The sequence below is a fragment of the Hyposmocoma kahamanoa genome, unplaced genomic scaffold (assembly GCF_003589595.1).
Source record: "Hyposmocoma kahamanoa isolate Upper Pololo Valley unplaced genomic scaffold, ASM358959v1 79, whole genome shotgun sequence".
Taxonomy (NCBI): Eukaryota; Metazoa; Arthropoda; class Insecta; order Lepidoptera; family Cosmopterigidae; genus Hyposmocoma; species Hyposmocoma kahamanoa.
The window spans coordinates 7,145,886-7,171,560 of NW_020653993.1; the positions used below are offsets into that span (position 1 = coordinate 7,145,886).

The window sequence follows — 25,675 nt, forward strand, 5'->3', positions numbered from 1 at the left end:
GCCGCACCTTTATTTACAAAGCCGCAAGTACATGCAGACGGATTATTTTTTTCTACATAGAAAATGATGGGAACTATACTGTAAGTAACCCACGCACATTAGATTTTCGTATATTTTGAGATAAAAAATAAAATGTATATTTGTCCATACAAATTTTTTTTTTTCTCTGAATCTATCAACTTTTCAAGAAATCATACAAGAATAAAAGTTGTTAGGAATATTATTATATATCACATAAAAAAAATTTGCTCGATACTCCACAAGTTATTCCTATGTCCAAGAATTATCAATTCGGGCCCACTGTGTGGCGTTCCGATATGACCCTTTGGGACCAATGCAATATCTGCGATATCATACTTCTTGGAATCAATTTTATTACAAATAAAATTAAAAAATATTATTTCGCACGTTCGGTGTTCTCAGCCTAAAATCACCGTAGCTATTGTTTTTTCTCGCTTCTTACACCCAGTAACATTGAAATATGAATAATTTTAAGCTAAACTATCAATATGTCTAAATGGCATTAGAATAGACAAAGTAGTGTTCTAGTTATTATTTAGAGGATGGAAACGTTGTGAGTTGCGATTGTTTTTTTTTTACAATGTATTTGTATACGACTCCAGGTGCATATCCATTTTGAGGTAAAATATAGCGCCATCTAGTTGACGTGTTTGTTATCACTAGAAGCAGATTTGATAGAATCAATGTGTCAATGTAAAATAACGTTACAAAATAGCTATTTGGTAATCGTCGCGACATCTAGTGTACCAATAGGTACTAAATACCCGGCTACGCTATCTTATATGACGATAAGCAGTCCTCTTGAGTTATTGGTCCATGATAATACGTAAAACCTTAGTGACTGTGTCAATATACTAATGTTATATACTATCCTACCTAAATCAAGTTTAGTTGTATATTGTTTTTAAAATGTTTCTTTCTCGTATAATTAAAAATATCAATTGGTCACAAAATTGAACATTAAATAAAGAAAATTTTGCTTTGAAAATTACTGAGAAAGCATTCTTTTGACTACAACTTTTCTTTTAACCACTAAAAGACATTATTTGTTTAAAACTGCTACACTTCTGTGAAGCTTCGCTCATCAGCCTTATAAGCTAGTACAGACATATCATTCATCATCAGATCCACTACATTGGTCTAAAACAATACCATCAGATATTAATGCAAGAATGTCTTCATCATCCAACTCATCATAATCATTTGGAGGTTTCTTTTCTTTATTTTGAGCAGATAATTCTTTCTTCTTTGCCATTGTATTGACTTTGTTAACAAGTTTCGATGCAACAGGTTTTTCGTTTGAATTTTTAGCAGTAGTTGTATCGAGTTTTGTTGTTGCATCTGATCTATTTGCACTACTGGCTGCAACAACTTTTGATGCAACAGGTTTTGAATTTATATGCTTCTCATCTGATTTTTTAACTGTATCAGGTTTTTTCGCTGCATCAGATTTATTTGCAGTGCTTGCTGTAACAGGTTTGGTGTTGACAGATTTTTCGGTTGAATCGGATTTCTTTGCTGCTTCCGTTGCATTAGCATTATTTTCATTCCCGTCTTCTTTTTTAGAAGGTTTACCTGACGTGGTATTATTAGTACTCTCTTGTTGTTCCGGTTTGTCACCATTTTTTTCAACTTGTGATGTTATTTCGTTGTTCTTCGGCACACTTTGTACAGTTTCGGTTTTCTGTGAATTGTTGTCGGATTGTTCAATTATCTTGTCATTATTTTCTTTTGTCTCTTGCACGATTTCTTTGTTATACACAGTCTTCACTTTTGGTGGACATTGAGTGAATTTGTAGCATGGAATCACAGTTGCTCTTGCTTCTCCTGTAAAAATAAAAATACAATTTCATGTATTATTCTATTTCGATCTTGATTCTCGGTTTATTAATTAATAAATTTATTTATGTTCTCATATCAACAGCTGAGTGCAGTTCTTGCTTGTCACAAGATAATGTTCTTCACAAGTAGTCTATGAAAGAACCCATTTATGTTCCACAATAATGAGAAGCTAAATGCTGAGTGTAACAAAAATATCACATTCAAGTTTAGAGCTACGTATTCTATATGACATGATATATAGGGTAGGCGACGTACATACTTGTTTGGACCTGAAGCACGTAATTATATTTAGTAAATTTTAAGGGACAGTGGGCATTTAGCGCTTTTCCCATTGCAGTTTGTTGGGTCTTAGGATGGTAAACAGAAATGTCGACAATATTCAAATGATTTGTTAACAATGAATAACCGACGACTTGCATTCAAAATTCAATTTATTAATAAAGACTGTTAAAGTAAGATCTTAATATCGATTCTGCACTTGAATGTATTTTTAACACGGGAATCAAATGCAATATATTGAATACTTATTCAAAATACACTAACCACATCTGAGCCGTTTCATGCTGCAAACCCGATCGAAGTCAACCACAGATCTAATCTGAGCGACATAGGTGCAATCGTCGTTTCGAAATTTCTTCATCGCCACACAATTGCACGCTCGGATGAACTTCTTTAGGTATGTTTCTTCTGGTTTTCTATTGAACTGTACCTGTTAGACAACAGTTTTTTTTTCTAAAGTACTAAACTCTTTTACAGGTGGTTAGGTAGGTACCATTTTAGAAAAGTAGATGCAATCAAAGGGAAAGGAGAATTCTAGATATCATGTTCTGTTGTCTGCAGTAATGCATGCAGTCGAGACGTGTCGGCTGCAATCGATGTGAACTATAGTCCGAGAGACACCTTTACCCTTTCCCATACCTATTTCTGCCGCCAAGCTGTAATGTGAGCATTAAGAGTATCGTGGAAGGGTAAGGATGCTGGTGAAATTACAGGCAGGAGGGACTTGTCAACTTATGTCTCAGAGTGACGGGCACAGCGGCAGTGCCCCTAAATTTTTTGCGATTAAAAGCTCTAAGTGGCACTGCAACTGATAGGGACAGGCGTGACGCTTACCACCAGGAGCACGACTTGTTCGTGCCGTCTTAGTATCATAAAAATATTATTAAAAATAAACTTACCTTCACAAAAAGCGGATTGAAAATATTCAACAATCTCTTTGTTACGTTGAGACCAAGTACCTGCAAAGAAAATCAATAAATTAATAATAATATACTCGTAATATATATATAATAATAATATAATATAAAACAACATTACGTACGTTCATTGACCTTTTTTTTTTCATTGACCTACCAATAAATGGATGTCGGGTTCGAGCTAAAAAGTGTCCGCCCTTATAGGGCGTCAAAATCGCATAGCGCGTCAACCGCGCAAGTCTTTGTTTGTTGGACTGACAGCGCGGTTGTCAATCATGCAGTACCATATAGAAATATTTAGAACAAAGAAACTATAGAGTCGCTTTGATTTTCATCTTATTTTTTATTAAACGTTAGCAATAACTAACAAAATATTGTTCTACTCGTTTTACGGCTTAGGATTACCCTTAGAGGATGGAAAAAAAATAAAAGAAAGGAACTGCATTAACTACGGAATGGCCGTGCGTACCTAAACAAAAATTGAACGAAGAAATGGCGGATTTCTTTAGTGTCGTACCATAATCTACCGATAGTCATTATCGACATGCAAACATTTAATTAAAGTAGATCAATATTCCATTTGGGAATATTTTAGGTTATATGGGAATATCCGGGAACGTCACTTGAAATTTTGAATTTATAAATACTCAAATATTACGAAAAGTGAATTTGCACAGAAAAAATGTAATTTGAGAATATATTATAAAAAAAGAGAAAACTTTGAAATATAAATCTGAAGATCTCCTATACATTTCCAACCTAAAGATTCATATTTTCATAGATAAATTTTTAAACATTTTCCAAATAGTGTAAGCTTTTTTGTATTTATGCATTGGTTTAGAATTAATATCAGTCACTGAGTGAAGTGAATTTTTAATACTTCCATTTAATTTTGGAAATTAATGAAAGTAGTAATATTATCAATAATAATATTATTATCATACGTTTATTTGCTTAAAACATGATATAATAGGAAATGTAACAAGAGACAGTGTAGTATAAACATGTTTCGCATATTTTAAATAGCATGCAAATGTCTGATTATACAATGTCAATTGACTACTATTGGCCGAGTGCCTTTGATTTGTGCAGAAAAATCGACACTTCTCCGAAGTGAGTCAAGTAGTCACGAGCGACTGCGAGTTGTGACAAGCCACGTCAAACGAGCTCTATACATGTTAGCGCTCGCTTTCACTCGGTCAGCTAGGCGAATGACACCGAACTATGGCAAGGTAAGGCAAATAGTCTGTCTATATATTGTCTGTCTGTCTAGGTATTGGCCTTCACCCGGCAACGTTGGACCAACATGGTCATTGCTGGTTAGAATTTTTAGTAGTTAGAGTTGTCAGTGGGAAAAAATCGGAAACGAGTGGATAATTTTGTTTTCAGGAACTGCGAATGCTTAGTAAATGAGTCTTGTTTAATCTAAATTAAATATAAAATTATTTACCAATAAATGTAATGATGGAATTGCATTATCATGTAATCTAGTTGCATTCAAAGTTATGTTAAAATTTGACTCTTCAAAATGAAGCGAATAAATGAAGATGATCTTTGATTCAATGTTTATATTCGGCGCTCCTATGATTTCCAGCCATTATTTTTTCTTTTTTGATCTTAAGGTTAATTTGAAATAGTAAAAATAATAATAAAAACCTCGTAGTGAATTATTTTAATAACAGAATATCGATAATATGTACGCTTCCAAGAACAACACAATATCAAAATAATCGTTAACAACAATCATCAAAATATATATACAGGGTGTCCCAAAACTCAACGTCAAGCGGTCAGTGGGCGAGAGGCCAGGTTATATCAGTTCTGGTAAAATTTAAAAAAAAAATCCATGTCACTTAGTTAAGTGACAATAGGCATTTTTTTGAAAATGTTGAAAATCGATACCCTAGACCACATGTTTAGGTACTGTTATCACAAATTTTCAAATTTTGGAGTGATTTTTTTTTAACGTCATCATAAATAACCATACTATTTATTGCAGTCACAAATCAAACAATAAACGTTATGAGTTTAGTAAAAAAAAAATAAGTTTCATTGAGTCGTAGCTTAAAAAAAATATGTCAGCTAGCTTTGACACTTCATATTTAAAAAAAATGTACTACACTACCCTGGGCAAGTTATTTTAAAAGATGGCCCATATAATCAAGATTTCAAAATGGTACAATACTTGCCACTCTTCATTCCATAAAAAATATTATAACTTATTTTTTGCAAAAGGAGCTCGTTTCAAAAAAAAACTCATGCCATGATAAATAATACTTTTGTGTGCTCAAAGATTGGCTTTAACATCGTGGAAGTGAGATGGTCATATGTGATAGAGTGGGATGGATAGTGACGCTGTGCGACATGAATTAGAGTGAGCGAGACGGATAGTGACGCCGATGCTCTATTATTGATCATTGGTTATTATCATTTAGTACGCTACATTCCTTCGTTTAAAGTATTGCTCATCGAATTTTAAAGCAACACGAATATCACCCGTATCATGTGCAACGTGTACAAAGTTTAGAAAAAGTTTAGAAAGTTTAGAAGAAATTAGTTTGAGAAGATTCGCACGATTGATAAAAAGATATTTTGTGAGGCGATGCAGAGCCTGTATTCGTGCCGAAGGCAAACAATTTGAGCATTTACTTTAACATTAAAGTATTACAATAGTTCCTTTCGTTTCATTTTGATTAAAATTTATTTTAATACAACAATAGACTAATTATTAAGTTGACACACTCACATGTGTTAGGGTAGATTATTTTGTTTAGTGCGTTGTCACTATCCATCTCACTCTATCACATATGACCATCTCACTTCCACGATGTTAAAGCCAATCTTTGAGCACACAAAAGTATTATTTATCATGGAATGAGTTTTTTTTGAAACGAGCTCCTTTTGCAAAAAATAAGTTATAATATAGGAAATAGAATAAAGTGTGGCAAGTATTGTACCATTTTGAAATCTCGATTATATGGGCCATCTTTTAAAATAACTTGCCCAGGGCAGTGTAGTACTTTTTTTTAAAATATGAAGTGTCAAAGCTAGCTGACATATTTTTTTTAAGCTACGACTCAATGAAACTTATTTTTTTTTACTAAACTCATAACGTTTATTGTTTGATTTGTGACTGCAATAAATAGTACGGTTATTTATGATGACGTTAAAAAAAAATCACTCCAAAATTTGAAAATTTGTGATGACAGTACCTAAACATGTGGTCTAGGGTATCGATTTTCAACATTTTCAAAAAAATGCCTATTATCACTTAACTAAGTGGCATGGATTTTTTTTTAATTTTTACCAGAACTGATATAACCTGACCTCTCGCCCAGTGACCGCTTGACGTTGAGTTTTGGGACACCCTGTATATATATATATGCCATATCGTTAGTTATTATTTGATAAAATATAATGTTAATTTTTGTTTGTCTATACAATTCAAATTTTGTTATTGGTACACTACGTATCCCGTTATGATTAACTTTCCTATATATCAAAGGTTGTCTGGAAGAGATCGCTCTTAGCAATATGGACGGCTTTGTCCACGTTAGTTTTAAGCTGTCTATGTACTGTTTTGTGTCCCTGTGTGTGAGCAGTAAAGTGTATATCTATCTAAAGTACTCAAACAAATTACTTAATAAAGTCTTTATAACAACTATTCACAATACAAAATCGTGTGATCGTGTAAGATTGAAGAATAAGTATGTAAACATCTTGTCCGCAAAAGCGACGATCGAATTTTAAGGTGACAAACCGAAAATTGCGTCGTGTAGTCGCCGTCGCCTTACCCGACGTTCGCTCAAATAGTAGCAGTAAGTAAGCGACTTAAAACTCTGATAGGCGTGTAGCTTGCCATCAGGCGCACGACTTGTTCGCCCCGTCACTTGTCTTGATGTTGTAAAAAAAAACTTCTAAAAGTTACGAGTCGTTTGAGGATCGTCATGAGCTTCGTTCTACCACGATAAATGGAAATTGGCCTTAAATTGTGTCTACATCATACTTACATTTCGTAAATGTTCGCCAGCATCATTTTTGAATTTGTCAACGACCAATTTCTCCGCTTCTGATGGCAATTCCTCTGGTAGTTCTTGCCATACCTAAACAAACAGAAAACTGTATTAACTGCCCAGTTAATATAGCCATTTCGTGTTACTTTAATTATTTCTTCTTAGCTAAAAAGTTATACGTGTAACTGTCTATCGTCGGTTAATTACATAAATACACACTTATGTTCATTATGGAAAAATCAATGGGACATGAAGGGAAAATAATATAAAAATAACCTTTAAATGATTAAGATTGAAGGAATCCAAAACTCACACATGCGCGCACGTTCATGCGTGCATGCGTGCGTGTGAGGGAGCGTGCGCGCTTTTGTGTGTGAGCGAGCATAAATAGTTAAGGTGAGACACCGGAGGAGAAGCGGGAAAAACTGTTTTACTAGATCAAAAGGTTTAAGTATGCACAATTAAATAATCTTTTTCAAAAAAATATACCATACACCTAAGGATATTGTCTAAAGAATGTGCTAACGTGCTACACGATAGGATGTACTTTATCCGACCATATAAAATCCTGAAAACAGGCTAAAATAAAAGCGTAAAACTAATTAGGTACCTACTTAAGAATAAAATATATAACTTTGTAAATAATTTTTATATGGAGATATTTTTCTTTAAGTACTACAGACAAAATGCTAAATTTTGTTTTTCAAATGAAGCCCTATTAGTTATTAAATTCACATTTATCCCAAAATATATAACTAACATATAATTTACAGCGCACGGATGCGAGGGGCGACCCCCAACCCTCACATACAATCTAGGCTCGCTTTGAGTACCTTTCCTTAACAATTTAGGTTTGTTATTTCTGGTCTTAGGGTGCATACAAATCTGGCGAATGCGCCTGTTTGCGAAAGGCTCGCAAGTTGCGCACCGTACTACATAGTGCGATTTGTTCGCGTGCCCCTCGCACCCATTATGAGATGTCATTACAGAGGCGCACTTAATTGCACGCGTGCATTCGCCAGATCTATAAACTAAACCACTACTTTCGTATAAGGGAGTTATATGAAAGTAGTGGTTTAGTTTATTCTTGTTTGTTGGAAAGAAGGGTATGAAGGGTACCTTCATAGTGGTCCTGTTTAATTTTGAAGAAAATCATCCACCTCCAAGGGTGGCTGTTCACGCATGAAGATTCATTTTTATAAATAGCGCCTAAATTTTATTCTAAGAAGTAATTATTTTAATGGTTGATTTTGCTATTCTCCAATTCAAGGCGTTTTTCTCTCAATATACTTTGAGTAGTGAGAACCGATTTTTATTATCTCCTGTATCAAGTTCCGTATAGTGGCGAACCAAGGGATGAATCCGGGTTTGCGCACTTTCCGGTAACCGATTTTAATAAAACTTGGCAAATAGATGTAATTCCACGTACATTTCGGGTCGGTTTTTTAGTACTCTGTACTGAGATTATACTATTTTACAATAGTACCTTCATCATAACGTTTTGCAATTCGCTATCGACCATCCGCGCCATCAGCGAGTTGAGCTCGAAGCAGCCATCGGCGTTAGGCTCACCCTGCACCGGCGGCTTGCTATGCGGTTGCTTCAGTTTTGACAGTGCTGCAATTACAAAATCGAAATGTATTTAAATCATTGTTAAAATCAACTTATAGACAAATACATTATACTGTTATATAACTTTCTAAAATTACCTTTCACTGCTTTCTCTTCATTACCAGCTTTGCCATCTTCACTCTTCTTTTGAACAGGTTTCACCGCTTTAGCTTCAACTTTCGCTACTTTAGTTTGGACTTTTACCACTTTAGGTTGAGCGAAAGAGGTGAAAACAACTCTAGAAGCTACTTTCACCAGTTTTGGTTCAGCTTTCATGACTTTTGGTGCAGGTTTCGATACTGTTACTTCTGTATGTTGTTTTAGTTCCGGTCTCATGCGCTTTTGCACGGGCCTGGGAGGAAGTGGTCTTCGGTCTAAATCTCGTATTGGTTTCTTCATGACTGGACGACCAAATTGATGATCTGTGAATTAAAATCTGTTTAAGAATACTACATAGGTACTCATTACTCAACTAGGAAATCACCACACCTATAATATGAATCACACTTAGGTCCAAACAAAGGGGATAACCGACCAAAAATATACCTTACGGTAGTTTCCTATTTTTGACGATAATAAATGTTTAGAACGCTTTTCAAGCTGTAATCTGATAAAACTTAGAACACCTCACACTTTGCAATATATGCTTTTACTTAATATCGTTTAATATAATTATAATAAAAAACTAGGTCGTAGTCACTGGTAACACAATTGGGATCAAAAACATTTTTTGTTTCGCCATTTTCTCGCATCATAGATGTCATTCGTGCTTCGTTTCTCAAACTCGGATGTTTCTTGTGTCCGTAGTGCGTTTATTAAATTATTGTGTTCTTGTAGTCTTTTTTTAGATATTGTTAAAATTATGTAATATATAATTAAAATTGTAGAAAATGAGAACCTCCTCCTTTTCTAATTCCGTTTAAAATAGAAGGTTTAGCACACCTGCATTCGCACTTTGACAATGACACTACTTTGTTTATATTCTGGACATATAATTATGTTTCATACTATAGAAAAAGCTTTACAGTCATAGAATAAGAGCTAAAAAATGTTTCAAGCGATTTTTTGAGCGTTTCGCGTCAGCAGCGATCCGAGGGGAACCTTATTACGTGGATATAAACCTGTTTCTAGTCGGTTTAATGCACGTCCGTGTCGATGGGTATTGAGACTCGGAGTCAATAACGGAGTATATTTGTATATAAAATTATAATAAAGCTTTTTCACTCTTCATTAGTTAGTGACAATAGTGATGTCATTTTCCGGTGCATGGATAAACCAACTCATGTTTTTGTTGTGCCGCCATATTTAGATCAATAAGTACTCTTTTTGTAAAACTTTCAATAAATAAATAAATAAAAATTGCGGACCTGAAAATTATACGAAACCCAATTGAAAATTTGTAAAGAAAACTCTGCTTTCTTCATTTGTCATAAAAATCTCAAGACCCATAGATTGCCTTTAAGGTAAATCTGTAGGGCTAGCATGTACGCGAGAGCGACATAAAGCGCCACATACTGTTATTCTTATGTGTCGCTCTCGTGCAAGTCGCGCCCTGTCTTGCTAGCCCTACTCATAATGTGATCTCGCCTATCAACAACGTAATAACTGAACTATTTACGGCCTTGATTTGACTTGGCTTTTAAATAAAAAGAAAAAATACTGATCAAAAGGAAGAGCCAGAATACATAATAGTACAAATATACAGCTGATTGTTTTTATATGGGTTTGAATTATTATGACTGAAAAACTTACCTATAACGCTGAATCTCGTTATTTACACCAAAAAAATTTAAATTTCATTTGTTATTTAGACTCGGCTGTTGACGATCTTCCCTTTCTTGACTGGATCGAATGTCGATGTAAAGGAACAACGCTTTACGTAGCTTATGTCTTACCTTGTCTAGTAGAGGGGATATCTGGTGTTACTTTTGTTTTGGAAGCGCCGTCCATTCTTACAGCCGCTGTCGGTAATCGCTTCAAAGTTAAAATCGCAAACTTTGTAGAGTTCTTTACTACAGATATATAAGTATTCAATAAGATATGGGAATTTTAATGTTATTGATGGTACAACGTAGTCGCCGTGTCCTGTAATTTAGTAATACAAATGTTCTTACTTGCTTTCAGAGTAATAATGAGTCACGTGGTAGTTCCAATAATCTCGTTTCACGTGAATTCGCTTTAGCAAATCTGTAAATAAAATCTCGGTCCGTACTTACAAAAAAAAATGGATTGTCTTTTTTTCTGACAGAACCAAAGACGGAGTTACTGAAAAAAATGTGGCTATTTCTACTTCATTCTCTTTATAATGTTCTTATCGACTTTACTATTATGTATTCTGAGCCTCGTAAAATTGCATTTGAATAGAAATACCACGTGGAGTAAATAAAAAACAAGACTGCAAAATTGACGATACTGCAGTTGTTCTTGTGGATTCCTTCGCATATTTTGATTATGCGGTGTGCTATTATATTTTAAAGATGTATGACCTCAAAGATGCATGACCTTGAAAAAAAATTGATGAGATATCGGTAGTACCAGATTGAGGACGTCCTCAAAATATCCTCCAAAAATGTGGAGTCAAAGAATCCTGAAAAGACGCGTGTAAAAAAAAACTACTGCGAATGGAGAAGAATACCAGATTCATCATCAAGGAAGATCCAGAATCTCTGAAAGACTGACGTCTGACGGTTTATATTAAGTGCCTTCCCCATTTCGCTTGCTGTCATTCTGCTTATTAATACCTGTTTCAAAAGACCTGATTTGAGAAAAAAAAAATTCAAGCAAACGTTTTTGCTGCACAGCATCAGAAGAACACGGTACCTATAAATATGAATTAAAAATATTTTTTACCTAAAGATGTCGAATTGTCTTCGATGAAGTCCTGCAGGACTTTCTTGTGGATATCCCTGAGGCAGACGGTGAAACTGTGAACACTTCCCAAAAGTCTGGAACCACTTCTGCTTCCTAGTTATATGCACTGCTGCCCTGAAAGATTTTAACTGAAACTCCCAAAAAAAGTTTTAGACAAGAAACATTACTAAAGCAATGCAGAACGATATTACAACACAAAAGAATTATTTTTTTTGTAACAATTATTCAATTAATTTATGTAAATTTTGGAAAACGATACAAAAATTTTAAAGTACTACTCGAGTTAGGTACTTACGTAATTTAATTAATATGGAATTTCATGTTAATGTTGTCTTCCAACCCAACCCCACCTTCTGCGAAACTCTTCTATGACACTAAGTGACGGGACGAACAAATAGTGCATCTGGTGGTAAGCGACACGCCCACCCATAGCAGGTACAATGTCACTCAGAGTTTTAAACCGCAAACATATGACGAGCAGTAGCACTCCCCCCGTCACCCTGAGATATAAAGCTGACAAGTTCCACGTGTGAGTCCCACTCTTCTTACCTTCGCTGATCAAATACTGTTTAGAAGGTATGAGATAATTCGTATAATACTCGCATATTGCAAAAACAAGCCAACCCAAGAATGTATTAGCAGTTACCAATACAGCTTGACGCTTTCAACGGTTTTCTATTGCCTAAAATAATTAACGCATCAAAATGTTTTAGCCATTGTTTAAAAGTTGTTTTGCTTCTTTGGTAATCTCCTCACTTCAATCCTATTGGTTTCCCATACCCATGATATCGTCTAGCCAATGGGTTACTTGTCTTGCAAACGATTCCCCACTATGACGACCATAACTTATAAGATTTTTTTTTAGAAAATCAAAATCCAAATTTGTTAGTAACGATAAATACTGATGATATATGTTGTCCATCTCCCACCTGACAGCGATGTACTACGCACAATACGACAAAAAAATGCAAAAATTGGCATATGCTAACCGGTTACTAAGTGACCGGGCTGTGGAGTGTGAATTAATATGTATAAACCGAAATAGTGTGTACTCTCACACTACGATGATACGTATCATATCATAAAAGAAGGAAAAATCTATAAAAAAACATCTATATAACATACATTAAGTTTATTAAATCCCACAAGAACAGTTTACTCGCTTAAAATAAAGAAACCAAGTGACGTTCAACCGTTACAACTACGAACTCAATTGTAAATGCATTATTAAAATACAGGCAAATAGCTCTAACCTACTAAGGTATTTCATGCGTCGCCAATCAAAAATACTAAACCACAACAATTCATTTCGGGTCATCATTTGTACGCAAATAACAAGAACTATAGGAGATACTGCCTTATTTTTGAAAAATTGCTAGAAGTTTCTGACATTTACGTAACAAAGTTAAAGAAAGTACAACATTAAAAATAGAAATGATGGCGCCATAATGGCTGCAGCTTCATTCATTTAGACATATCAGTGTCATTATCTCCCGTCAACATCAATTGATTTAAACAATATTGGAAACAAATGTAACGTTTTTGTTTAATTATTTTTAATACTGAAACATAAGTGACCCAATAACCCTTCTATCGAACTTCGCCCATAAATACAATATCTTCATCGTCATCCGATGATGCAATCTCCATATTAGCTACATCGTAAGTATCATTCAATTCCTCTTTAAACTTCTCTATCTTTTCTTCCAATTCACTAGGAGGATACTCAGAAGTTACATGAGCAACGTAGTTGCCCACTTGATTGTGTCTTTCATCTACATAATCAAGTTTGTATTTCAACCTTATTATAGTCTCGATAGATTCAATATCCATCTTAACTTCGAGGACACATTTTGATCTGTTATCGCGAACCGGTGAAACCTTAATAGGCTTCCACAAGTTGAAATTCAAACCTCTAACACCTTGATTGCTTTGTTTTAAGCGTTCCAATATTAGAGATAGAGCAGTGCTGAGGGAACCGTCGTTTTTAACACTAACAAACATTGTTATGAACTTAGATTTGTTCTCATCAGACGAAAGTACGACGATTTGATGTTTGTTAATCTTACCAATATTTACCGAAGTCAACCATCGCTTAGATTCATTGTTTTCTGGAACAACGCCAAAGTACCCAGGACGACAAAAGCCATACTTAGTAAAATCAGTTCTACTGTTACCGTGCTCTTGGTGGTACTTAAATATATGGTAGATGAGCATGTCTTTAACTTTTCGCGCTTGATCTACAGACAATGCCTTGTTACCTTTCAGTCCTATTTTAACCATGTATTTTTCGTGCATAAGAGAAGGCATTGGAGCGTTTTGTGCGGCTTGTATTATTTCTGACTGATCGCGAACGGAAACAACTCTCATTCCAGCATCAAAGACATCTTTATCGACAGCTACAGCTTTTAGGAAGACATTTACCTTTTGCAGTTCGTAGCTTAACTGCATATTGTGTTTTTCAAGTGACCTAGCCGACGAGGGTGGCATGTCCACGTACACTCTTATACCTTTCGGAGTGATAATCTTCTTCACGAACTTCCACTTATCTATGTTGACCCCATCTAATTTCTTGTTCTGTAATTTCAATTTCGCTAACGGCTCTATGTTGCGGCACTTGGAATGACCTGGTAACCAAATAGCAGCTCGTTCGTACCATAACTCCTCCTTCGTGTACACCAAAACGTTGAATAATTTGAATTCGTTAAAGTCCAAATTCACAATCCAGTTTCTCGTGTTCTCATCTATAGTTGCCAGCTCGTATCTGTACATGCTTTGGAGGCCTTTGATAGTGAAGTCTGGCGACCAACCCGTTGCGGAAGCTTTAACAATTTGTGACACTAAGAATTTCTTTAGATATTCAGCCTGAATGTCTGTGTAAGGTTCGAAATCGTCTTTACACAGGTAAAGGTTGAAACCTTCATTAGGGATAGTATTATCATATCCTGACATGTCCGGAACGGGTTGCTGTTCAGCGACTTCTTCAAAGGTCGACATGTAAGCAGGCGCAGGGACCATCATAGGGGGTATTGTCTGCATCATTACGGGCACTTGTGGCATCACTGTCTGAACCATATCAAATTGGGGCATCATTAACTGCAAATTTTGCTGTAAATTTTGCTGCAGGCTCATCCAATCAGAAACCACTGAAATTAATCAAAACAACATTGGAGCACCCAAACTTGGGTCATGCAAAATAAAAAGCGAATATCCATTCCGAGAGTGTTCAAATTTTAGACATGTACTTACTTTGAGGTTCAGTGATAACTACATCTGTAAAGAAGAAACGTTGTGTGAATCGAAAAGACGGTGACGCTGACACTTTCGGAGGCATGCATATTAACATATAAACAGGTACGAAAAAAAAGGCTTTGCTAACCTCGATTCACGTCGGGAGTACGCCTAGCGTTTTTCGAAGCAATATCTGCGCGGCCTGGTTCTGCAAATACAAACAATTTGTTTTAAAACGCTCATTACTAGAGTCTGACAATTATATTGTATACCTTGTAACAATATTAAAACTTACATCGACTAGTTGTCAGTTTCGTGTTTTCTGGGGTTAATAGTTAACATATTTTTTTTGTAACATGTCAGTTTTCAATACTATTACACGTAGTGGACTTCATATACCACGTTTCATAAATTCACATCAATACCAACTCTCACGTTCTTTGAATTGGTTTTCAAACTCATAGCCATTAAATACCGAGTGCATATTTCCACAAGCAACGTTACAAAATCATGCAATTGACATTCAGGAGTTCTTTCAGCCTTTGAATATAAGCATTTAAGTTACGTTTAAACGCAGTTAGTGGCAATTCTTTGTTTTTAGATTTACTTGTCCAGTGTTTAGGTACTGCATCGGGTATCGTTTCAGTAACCAGTAAAGCAAGTTTGGGTTTTGTCAGAAATTTACTTTTGATTTCCTAGTTATTAATAACAACTGTTGCTGACGGGACGCTGTTTCGATGGCAAACAGAACTGAATTAAAGATTTATGTCAATAGCGATATGTACTGAAAACATCCGAGAAGAGAACAAAACGTAGAACGATGTCCTAAAAGAGGTTAAGAAAAAACGCAAGTTGATATTGAAATACGTTGTGAGTGTTGTGTGATGTGACGTACGCGTACCCAAAATATCATATCAAAATCTTACCTTCGGCAAGCCGTTTCATCGTTCTATAATGACTGGGAAAGCTGGACATCACATCATCGAATATCTTGGCTTGGCTCTTCGTGTCGAATTTCGCGTTGAACTTCACCACCATTTCAATAAACGATACATCAGTAATTCCAAACATATCTTTCAGAATTTTGCCAAGGGATAGCCTTAATTCCTCCATTACACGTCTCCTTATGTCTGTGTTCCAATCACACCCGAATTTATGCATCATCTTCTCAGCGATTTCCTCAATCGCTTTGTCTTTCTTTGCCTTCATGGCCATCATTGCTGCATTTCTCTTTTCTTCCTCTACTTTCCAGTCTATCTCACGTTTCCCGAAAGGTTCGATAGGTCGCCGTAGCTGACGGTCATCAAAGCGGGATTCGTGGCGAATGTCGCCACGGCGATCGTCTTCCCTATGTCTTCTGTCATCTCTAGATTCATGACGTTCGACTTCGCGGCGCTCGCGGATATGTTGTTCCTCCTTACGTCGCATTTCCTCAGTCTTCTCTCGGAATTCCTGAGCTCTTTTGTAGATGTCATCAAATTCTTTTTGGAAAGTCTCCTGGGCTTTAGTCAACGGTCTTGCTTCATCACGTCTTGGATACTCCTCACGACGCAGAATTTCCTCTCTTCTGGGCTCTAAATTACGAGGGCGATTATCTTTAGGGCGATAGTCGTCACTTGGTCTTTGGGGCTCATCTCTAAAGTCCGATCTGTCGTACCGCTTCTCTACATTTTGCCTACGGAAATCATCACCTCTGGAGAACTCTTCACGAGGTTCAAATTTTGGTTCACGTCGAGGTTCAAACTTTGGTTCCCTTTGTTCAAATTTAGGATCTCTCGGTGGGAACCTGTCTTCGGGCTTTATATCGCGGCCACGTGGAGACGGTTCACTATGACCCGCTGGAAGCATAGTTCTTTCTCCCAGATCGGTGCGAACTCTGATGTCATCGAATCTTCGCTCTTGAATTTCTGGTCTTCTATCTCGCCTGTCATTCTTGTCATCAAATCGCGGCTCCCATACTGGCGTCTGCTTAATTTTATCAGTAGGGAAGTTTGGGCGGCTTTGTCTGTATGGATTGTCGTCACGTGGAGCCTGCTGCCCAGGCCAGATTGGAGGAGGTGGTGCTTCGCGATCATCAGGACTACGACGTTTTTCAAGAGCCCACGAGCGACGCGGAGATCTCGACGAAGGCGATCCAGAATGTTTTCGGTAACGATCGTGCGGAGATCGGTCGCGCCGTACGGGTGAGCGAGATTTTCTTGGAGAGCCTGATCTTTTCGGGCCTAGATTAGACTCATTGCGTGGTTCAAACTTCGGCATTCTTGATGGCTCTCTCCTGTCTTCGTCCTTCTTCATCGCACCCAGCATACCTTTGTCCCTTTCTTGCTGCCATGGAGAATTATGCGTGTTCTGTTGGCGGAGACCAAGGATGGGGTATTGGACGTTTTCATGGATGCTGGGTCGATAGCTTCCTGAGTACATAGCTTGGTTTGACGCCTGTAAATTGAAATGTTAATGGCAAATACTGACAAAGTAAGAAAGACACAAAGTAAGGAAATTTTTTGAAAAAAAATGTATAATCTCATGAACCCTAAAAAGTGCGCACGTAAACTAAATGTTATATCTCTTGCCCAACATTGAATACGCTGAAAATCGGTGCATTAAGAAACGCTAAATCACTGTTGGCTGTTTTTACACAACTGCTGTTTTTACTGCTAAGTCAGGAATGTTAATTGTTATATAAGATATAGCGGACATTCATGTATCTTCGTCGCTGTTAAACTACCTGAAATTTATGAAACAAGACGTCACATTACGCGTCTTGGTCGCAACGATGTCACCTGTTTCGTAGTCGATTGGGAATTTTATTAGTACCCTTGTTTATAAAACCATGTTTCATTTCTTTTTACATTATTATTCAACGTTAATTAGGAATATAGTCTTTCAAGACTTGGTAAATTTACGAAGTCTAACGTAGTTGCAGTTAGGATAATAGCATTTTTATTTCAATCCATATTTGTTGTAGTGAATAACGTTGTAATAAATTTTACACTTTATTTTACAAATGTATACCGTTCCTTTTGGACTGGTAATAACAATGAAGATTTCTCCGGAAAATTAATATCCACCTTAACAGGCCTGTTTGATTTTCAACCACCGAAATCTTTTCAACATTTGTTATTCGAATATCACTTGCATTTTCTTAATATTGTTGGCGAAGTTTTTGTAGCGCCATTAACCTATGTAAATAAACTTTTAAATCACAACTTATCTGCATAACTTTTGTACTGCAGACCCCTGATGTGTAAATATCCATTCCGATCCTTGTCGTTCCCTTAACAACACAGGACGAAGTAAACCTCGATATAGATGAGACTGTGAACTTTAACTTTCAGTCGAGGTCACTTACTGGGATTGTAGCACCTGATTGTTTTCAACAGCGTTAATTGCTTGACGAAGTAGTGGATACATATTGGGAAGAAACTAATCAGTATATGTTGCCTCGCGTTTGATATTCTTTAATCTTTATTTCTTTCATCTCAACGCAATGCTTCTAGTAACAAAGGTTATGACGATTGTATTATTTATATCATCTTTATCCAGGGGTTTCTTCTTTTTTGTATATAGGCATGATCCATGTCTTTCGATTTCCGTCGATTTTGTGCTCTCGGCAACTGGTAGATCGACTGCAACAATTACTAATATGTCCTATGATTTCATTTGTCTTTCTCTTGCGATTCGGCCATCATAGTAACATTATTTGTATATCTTATTCGTATTTAATTTTGATTGTACTTCTCTCATCTCGTTACTTCTTACCAATTCTTGCGTTGAGATCATGCAGATAATGTTTCCTGAGCGCTGTTTGCGTGCTTCTTTTTGTAATGATTCCTTCAGTTTTCTCAAAAGGGTTATATATCGCGAACAAGTTCTCCTCCTCTGTTTAAAGGATAGCACTTCCTGAAGAAGAATCTGAAATTCCTTATAGGCTTATTACGGCCAAGATTATTCACACGTCACAGAATAATATCCAAAACTTGCTGGTTAGTTGGTCCTCATCTGAAATCTCTTTCTAGAGGATCGGTGATCTGCTCTTCAACTTAGCATTACAGTGTCTGTAGCACAGTAACTACCTATTGAATGAGAAGCCGCGAACACATAGGAGACACGCTGCGTATTATAACCGACTAAAATCACCATCTCGGCTATAAATGCCTCAATATAACACCTAAGAGTACATGGCATTATTCTGTGATTCATTATCATCATTTCCAGCACTGTATTACCCACTGCTGGGTACAGGGCCTCTTTTCGCTTCTGTCAAACTTTCCGATCCTATGCGTCTATGGTCCAGGTTTTGCCCGTGACTTTTACTATTTCGTCGACTCAGCGTGCAATTGGATAATCCGGATTTCTTCAGCCTGTTCTTGGCCACCACTCCGTCAAAGCCTTACTCCAGCGGCCATCGTCATCCTATTATTATGGCAAAAATAAAGGAAATAGGCTAGCACCAATTCCAAATGTGTCGGTACTCGACACCAGCAATTTACACACGCAGTATTCTGGTGCACGCAGTTGTGTGGTATGAACTTCCGCACATCCTGATAGCATTGAACTTGTCTCGCACTAAAAGGTTACTTTTTTTGATAGATATATTTCATTGCCAATATGTGTAAGGCGTACTTATGCTATAATATCTGTGATATGGCTAAGTTGTCCTTTAAGTTCCTTACAATTATTTCCCATATATGTATATGTGGACAATCACTTGAAGCTCATTGGTATTCCATGTTGAAGAATAACTATTTTAATAATTGTGATGAAAAATATGGTATTCAGCTTAGTTCGCAAAATTGTGCTAATGTTTGGCGTACAGTCAACATATCCAATAACAAGACGTAGGTTCCTGTAATTGCTTTGTACTTATTGTACTTTCTCTAGAATTCTAAAAAAAATATTTTCTAAAAATAGTATCTTCCTTGAACGTCCGATTTTGACGATTCATCCGAATCTTATTATAAGACATTTTTAAACGTTAGTATAAAAATAATACGTTAATTCGTTGTTGCCTGCTATAAAATAATATAAGGGCTTACTGTGTAAATGCAAAAAGAAATATTGTAAAATATTAAAAGTGATCGACTAAGATATAAACCTTTGAGAAGGGCAAATGCAGCAGCTTGTACTTGTATTAAGGTCTACACGATTTAGTTTCTCCGCGACTAAACTTGCGCAAGCTAAGTACGCGTTTGTATACAATACATGTGATTGCGTGTGTGACATTGTGTTCCAAAGTTTAGCCGCGGTGAAATTAGGCTGTGTATCCGGGGACTGAAATGTTAAATTTCGATAGTCGTTATGTCGCCAAAGTTTTTTTTTGAACTAAATTGTTCTAGTCTTCATTTGACAATAATGATTTAGAGATAACTGAGTGACGTTTGACACTGACAAGACTCTTTTCTATTACTGGAATGAAATTCAGATGTAAAAAGATTACCAATATATTCAAACGCAACAATAATAGCAAAAATGTAGATTTTTATTTTGTAGTAGTACAAACTGCGAAATTGTACTGGTCACTGCATTTGCGCATAGCCGGTGAATTCTACGTACAATCTTTCTGCACATACAGAGCAAACCCTGTACCAATGTATCGCTTACCTGCGATGGTTCGTAGGCAGGCCTCACGTCTTTACCGCCGGGGCGCTCCGGGTATTTCTCTATTGGTTTATCTTGACGACGCGAAGGCGAGTACCTTGGTAAAGGGTAATTATTAGAAAGGGTCGTTATTGATATTGTTCTGTAATTATGACAAAATCCGTCAAGATTGCGATTATAAAGTTCTTTGCTTTATCCGTCAATATACGGTCGTGTCAAAGTATAAGACAAGTAATGTAACTCGACACAAACGTAGCAGCAGCTTGTATGTGTGCACGCATGCCGTACGCTGTGTACGGACACTCACATTCGCGGAATCTCGCGGTGCAGTCGCGTTGCACAGCGAGGGTCGCACACGCCGATCATTATAGAGTTGAAGTATTTAAAGTAGTAGTAGCTTTAGTAGCAGTAGAGTACTGCCACATTACTTCTACCTCCAAGCAGTAATGTGAGCATTACTGCGTTCCGGTTTTGCAGGGTAAGGGAGCTGGTGAAATTACAGGCATATGGGATTTCTCAACTTATGTCTCAGAATGACGGGCGCAGTGGCAGTGCCCCTTAGATCTTTGTGATTTAAAGCTCCGAGTCTCACTCAAACTGTTATGGACAGGCTCGTCGCTTACCACACAAACAATAAATACAGTAGAAGTGATTAGTTTGCGTGTCACGTGTGCCAACAGTTCGCAGACTTTCGCAAATTTGAGCTCAATCCGCCATTGTCGCATAAGATAATTGACACGACCATAACGTACAAAGTCATGGTCGTGTCACTTATCTTATGCAAAATGTCAATCGCGAAGAAAAATGCTTTATTTCGCTACTTTGGAGTGCAAATATTATAATCACACTTCTAATATTATCTACGTCCGTGTTTCGTATCATTGTCATCGTTAATTCTTATTCTATTTAATTTTAATACACTTTCAATTTTCTGTTTATCTTTTTGTTAAATGAAACGAAAGTAAACCCTACATCGCTGCAATATTGTCGCTTCTTTTTTGGAGAACAAGTAACATCTCGAATTCATCGTCGTTCAGCTAGTAACCGTTAGATGGCAGCACATTGATTGCAATTTTAATATAAAATCAAAACGTCGTAACTTCCAATAATAGGTATTGATGGTATTGAATTTTCAACGATATGCCAACAGGGAAGCTTAAATTATATTAACAGAACGGAATTTGTTACTTCTTTTTAAATTTGAAACTACGACCAGTCATTATGAAGATTTCATTATGTTTTAAATTATGAATGTGTGAGTTGCGTCAACGGTTCTGATAGTAATTGAGGCTTAAAGCACCATTGCTTATTTCTTCCGTGGCTAACTACCAAGCGCACGACTATCGTAAAAATTACATCAAATAGTAAACGTTTTTAATATTAGATTAATAGTTGTCATCAATCATAATCAATATTGGAAGTACCGCATTTTGACAAAGGTTATTTCAGTATAGCACGAGAATACTGTGATGAATGCCTTAATTTTTTCATATCATGTTTACAACAAAAATACTAATGTGACAACCCTGCGCTCCGAGTCACCGAGTAGGCATTGACACCGAACAGTCGGCAAGTTGGACTACCTGTCTTATTCTATGGTCGGGTAGTCTGTTAGTTCGGATGCTTACCTGATGCCTCTACCGGGCGAATCACGTCTGCCGGGGGACCTTCTCCTTGGCGAGCGCTTACCCGGCGGGGAGGCTACGCGGCGGGGGGGCGATTCGCGACGAGGCAAACGTCTGTCGCCTGTAACAACATATGTTATTGTAAAAATTGGTAAAGTGGCAAATAGTGTTTTTAATGAAATATCAATAATTATTAATATAAAGATCGAGCCTAAGAAAAATTCATTCGATCCGGCTGGATTCAAGCCAGCGTCATTAGCATACCGTGCCAGCTGACCTAAGAGCCTATGTACACGGCGTATTTCAATTTCGCGTCGTAAACGTGCGTCATCTGCGCGTATACGCGCTATAAACGCGCGTATGTATCGCGCATTTTGATAAGAGATAGTTTTAATTTTGTTTGTTAATTTCAGTTAATTTCTGAAATTAAGCAACTACACGAAATTCTATATAAGCTTCATGCTTGCAACGCGATATTTGCACGCGTTTTAATCGATTCACTACAGCAGCTTGTCTGCGGCGCGTATACGCGCAGATTACACGCGTTCAAGACGAGTATAACATACGCCGCCGTTACTTATTACTTTGTGTTATGTGCTTGTTGCAGAACTTTGTTTTTTGTTTTTTTTTACCGTAACAAGTTCAGTTATTTAAATTTTTATTGAATTATTATTCAATTATTAATACAAAGATCGAATACTCAGAAAAAATTCCTTCGATCCGACCGGATTCAAACCGACGTCTTCTAGCATACCGTGCCAGACGCTATACCAACTAAGCCACGGAATGAACCAGCAGATCTCACGAATTTTTCTATGGGCTTGTCGTGTTTTTGTATTTGGTGTAAAACAGACAGGCTTGTGACAAACCACGAGATTCGGCCATCTTTAGACACAGGCATGAGTTAATTACAATCAATATTACACAAGCATTTGGGTGTGAAAAAGCTCTCTTCTATGTGGATCACACACAATTTGACTGAGGCTCAAAAACGGATCGCCTCACTTGGTGTGTGACGTAGTAACAGGTGACGAAACATGTATTTATAGTTACGATCTCAAAACAAAGCAGCAATCGAGCGTATGGGTCTTTCGAGATGAGCCGAAACCAACTAAAGTGGCGCGCGTGCAAAGTACCTCTAAGCGGATGATTGCTTCTTTTTTTAATAAAACTTGACACGTGGCTAGCTTTGGAGAATAGTTGTACCGTGAATAGTGATTGGTACACAACCATTTGTTTGCCGGAAGTTATTGACAAACTCCGTAAAAATACCCGTAAACACCGTATCATCTTGCACCACGATAATGCCAGTTCTCACACGGCCAGACAGACAAATGAATTTTTGAAGGTGAACAACGTTGACCTTATGAGCCATCCCGCGTACAGTCCCGACCCGGCACCTTGTAACTTTTATTTATTTCCAAAAATTCCAAAATAGAACCAATTACGTGGTCAACGATTTTCATCACCAGAAGAGACTGTCGAAGAGTATGAAAAATATGTTTCAGAGATTGTCACGGAGGAGTGGCATACACGTTTTCAAAATTGGTTCATTCGAATGAAAAAGTGCATAAACGCTAACGGAGAATATTTTAAGAAACAATAAATTCATTTCTGACCATTTATAGTATTTTCTTCTTATTCATTCCGGAAACTTATAGTGCGCCCCACGTATACATTATATCCTTCAGTCGCTCAGCGGCTAGGCTGTGGGCGACGAAAACTCCCGGGTTCGATTCTGGATCTTTTCCAAGCCCATTTAAATATTCTGGGCAGTAGACCCAGGTATACCGTTGTAGGTATTTTGTAGGCAGTAGAGGTCCTTGTGAACGAGTTCGTTCAGGGACGTACTGCCACTGTACCTATTTCTGCCATCAAGCAGTAATGTGAGCATTACTGCGTTCTGGTTACTCAGGGTAAGGGTGCTGGTGAAATTACAGGCACATGAGGCTTGTCAACTTATGTACCAAGATGATAGGCGCAGTAGCAGTGTTCCTCAGATCTTTGGGCTCTGAGTGGCACTGCAACTGCTATGGATAGGCGTGTCGCTTAACAGGCGTCCGCCTTGTCCGTCCCGTTACTTGTATCATAAAAAACTCCGTTACTCTGGCACTCGTGATTATCTGGCACATTTCATAATATTACCTGGTGAACCTCTCCGTCCAGGCGAAGGTTTTCTTCCAGGGGAAACCCGTCTTCCAGGAGAAACCCGTCTTCCAGGTGAAACGCGTCTTCCAGGTGAAACGCGTCTTCCTGGTGAATCACGTCGTGGCGAAAATCTCGGGCCTTTGTCATAGTCTTTGTAAACTTCGTGACTTCTAGGTGTTTCAGGGATGTTCTTGGAAATAGTTCGCTTGTCAGGTTCTGCATACTTTCTGTCGTATGTTGGACTCGGTTTTGCCTGCGTTTGGTGGAATTAAATTTATTTTTTTGGATTAGAACGTCCAGAAGAAAAAGATTTGATTTTACGGAAGCTGGCGAATATGCAAGTTTAGAGACACTCTTTTTAGAGGTAAAGTATCCTATATTTATTTATTTATTACATTAACCTTATACAGGATTATTCGTAAAACACTAACAACCTCGCAGGACTATAAGAGTATTACTAACATCATAAACAACAATTTTATTCCATGACTTTTTACAAAACAATAAATTTACCAAAAATAAAGTTTCAAATTTTTGTTGTGCTATCTGATACTTTTAGATCTGTATTTGCAAGCGTTCTCCGTGGCGGCCCACAACCCCGTTCCTGTGTTATGTATCGGGTTTATATTTATACCAGCTCCTTCTTTTGTTACCGCACAAAGTTATATTTTTGTTTTTGTACTAAAGTAAAATCTGATGAATTATAAATTAAAGTTTATAATATTGAATTTTCATTTTATAATTTTGATTTATTTTTCATAATTGTTTAATTTAATAAATTTTTGACGGTAAATCGTAACATTAGTTTTTTAGGTACTTTTACTAACAAATATTATGGATTGAGAATATTTGAAATAAATGAATTATTATTATTATTAAGTCATGAAACAAATGTTAGTAATGAGGTCCTACGAGATTGTTAAGTATTCTACAAACAACCCTGTATAAATTGTTAAAGTAACCTTTTAATTTATAAGTAAAGATCGGTTTATCCAGTGTATATTTAGTTAAACATCTAGGAAATAAGATACATAGAGGTGATAATAAATACCTCTCTAATGTCTTATCCAACCCATCGTCAATATGACTCTAAAATTGTTAAGTGCCCTTGCTTTTAATACAGTACTTACAGGTTGCGACCATGGCGTGGGCTGGCCGTGGGCTGGACCCGGATGTCCCGGTGCACTCTGAGCTGGGTACGAGGTCTGACTAGATAACGACTGACGATCCAGGTTGTATTGAGGACCTTGGAAGTTATCTTTCATTATTGTTATCTGGAAACAATTAGAAACTTTGAATTAAGGGGGTACTTTAATATTGGTATTCACACAAAACCACACTTGTATTCGAATTTGTAGTTTACTATTATTTACGTGTTATGAGCATCGTAGTACATTTGTATTTAAAAATTTAAAATAACAATTAATAAAATCTTTGTAATTAATGTTTGTTGCGGACACCGAGCTACATAATCCGCGCCGACCGCCTACTCGCCAACCACTGTACTAGATGAGAGAAT

The 25,675-nt window shown here is 36.8% G+C and overlaps 2 protein-coding genes across 7 annotated transcripts in view; one reads left to right on the forward strand and one right to left on the reverse strand.

The window, feature by feature from the left end:
- LOC113233536 overlaps nt 1–25,675 on the forward strand; it is a 98,209-nt gene that overhangs the window by 21,895 nt on the left and 50,639 nt on the right. The gene's annotated exons all lie outside the window — the stretch shown is intronic.
- Nucleotides 883–25,675, reverse strand: part of LOC113233683 — a 51,007-nt gene continuing 26,214 nt past the window's right edge. For 2 of the 6 annotated variants that reach the window (XM_026468862.1, XM_026468857.1), the window contains 8 exons: nt 25,287–25,430; nt 24,154–24,409; nt 22,012–22,129; nt 20,387–20,480; nt 15,712–17,221; nt 14,934–14,993; nt 14,804–14,827; nt 12,701–14,700 (listed from right to left, as the gene is read on the reverse strand). In XM_026468862.1, the coding sequence (XP_026324647.1) occupies nt 13,145–14,700; nt 14,804–14,827; nt 14,934–14,993; nt 15,712–17,221; nt 20,387–20,480; nt 22,012–22,129; nt 24,154–24,409; nt 25,287–25,430 (3,762 nt within the window). In that variant the 3' untranslated portion in view covers nt 12,701–13,144. Of the gene's footprint in view, nt 1,849–2,406; nt 2,573–3,041; nt 3,102–7,069; nt 7,163–8,558; nt 8,690–8,781; nt 9,106–12,698; nt 14,701–14,803; nt 14,828–14,933; nt 14,994–15,711; nt 17,222–20,386; nt 20,481–22,011; nt 22,130–24,153; nt 24,410–25,286; nt 25,431–25,675 lie in introns of those variants that run through there. The other 4 variants (XM_026468858.1, XM_026468861.1, XM_026468863.1 and 1 more) reach the window with 4 other exon arrangements.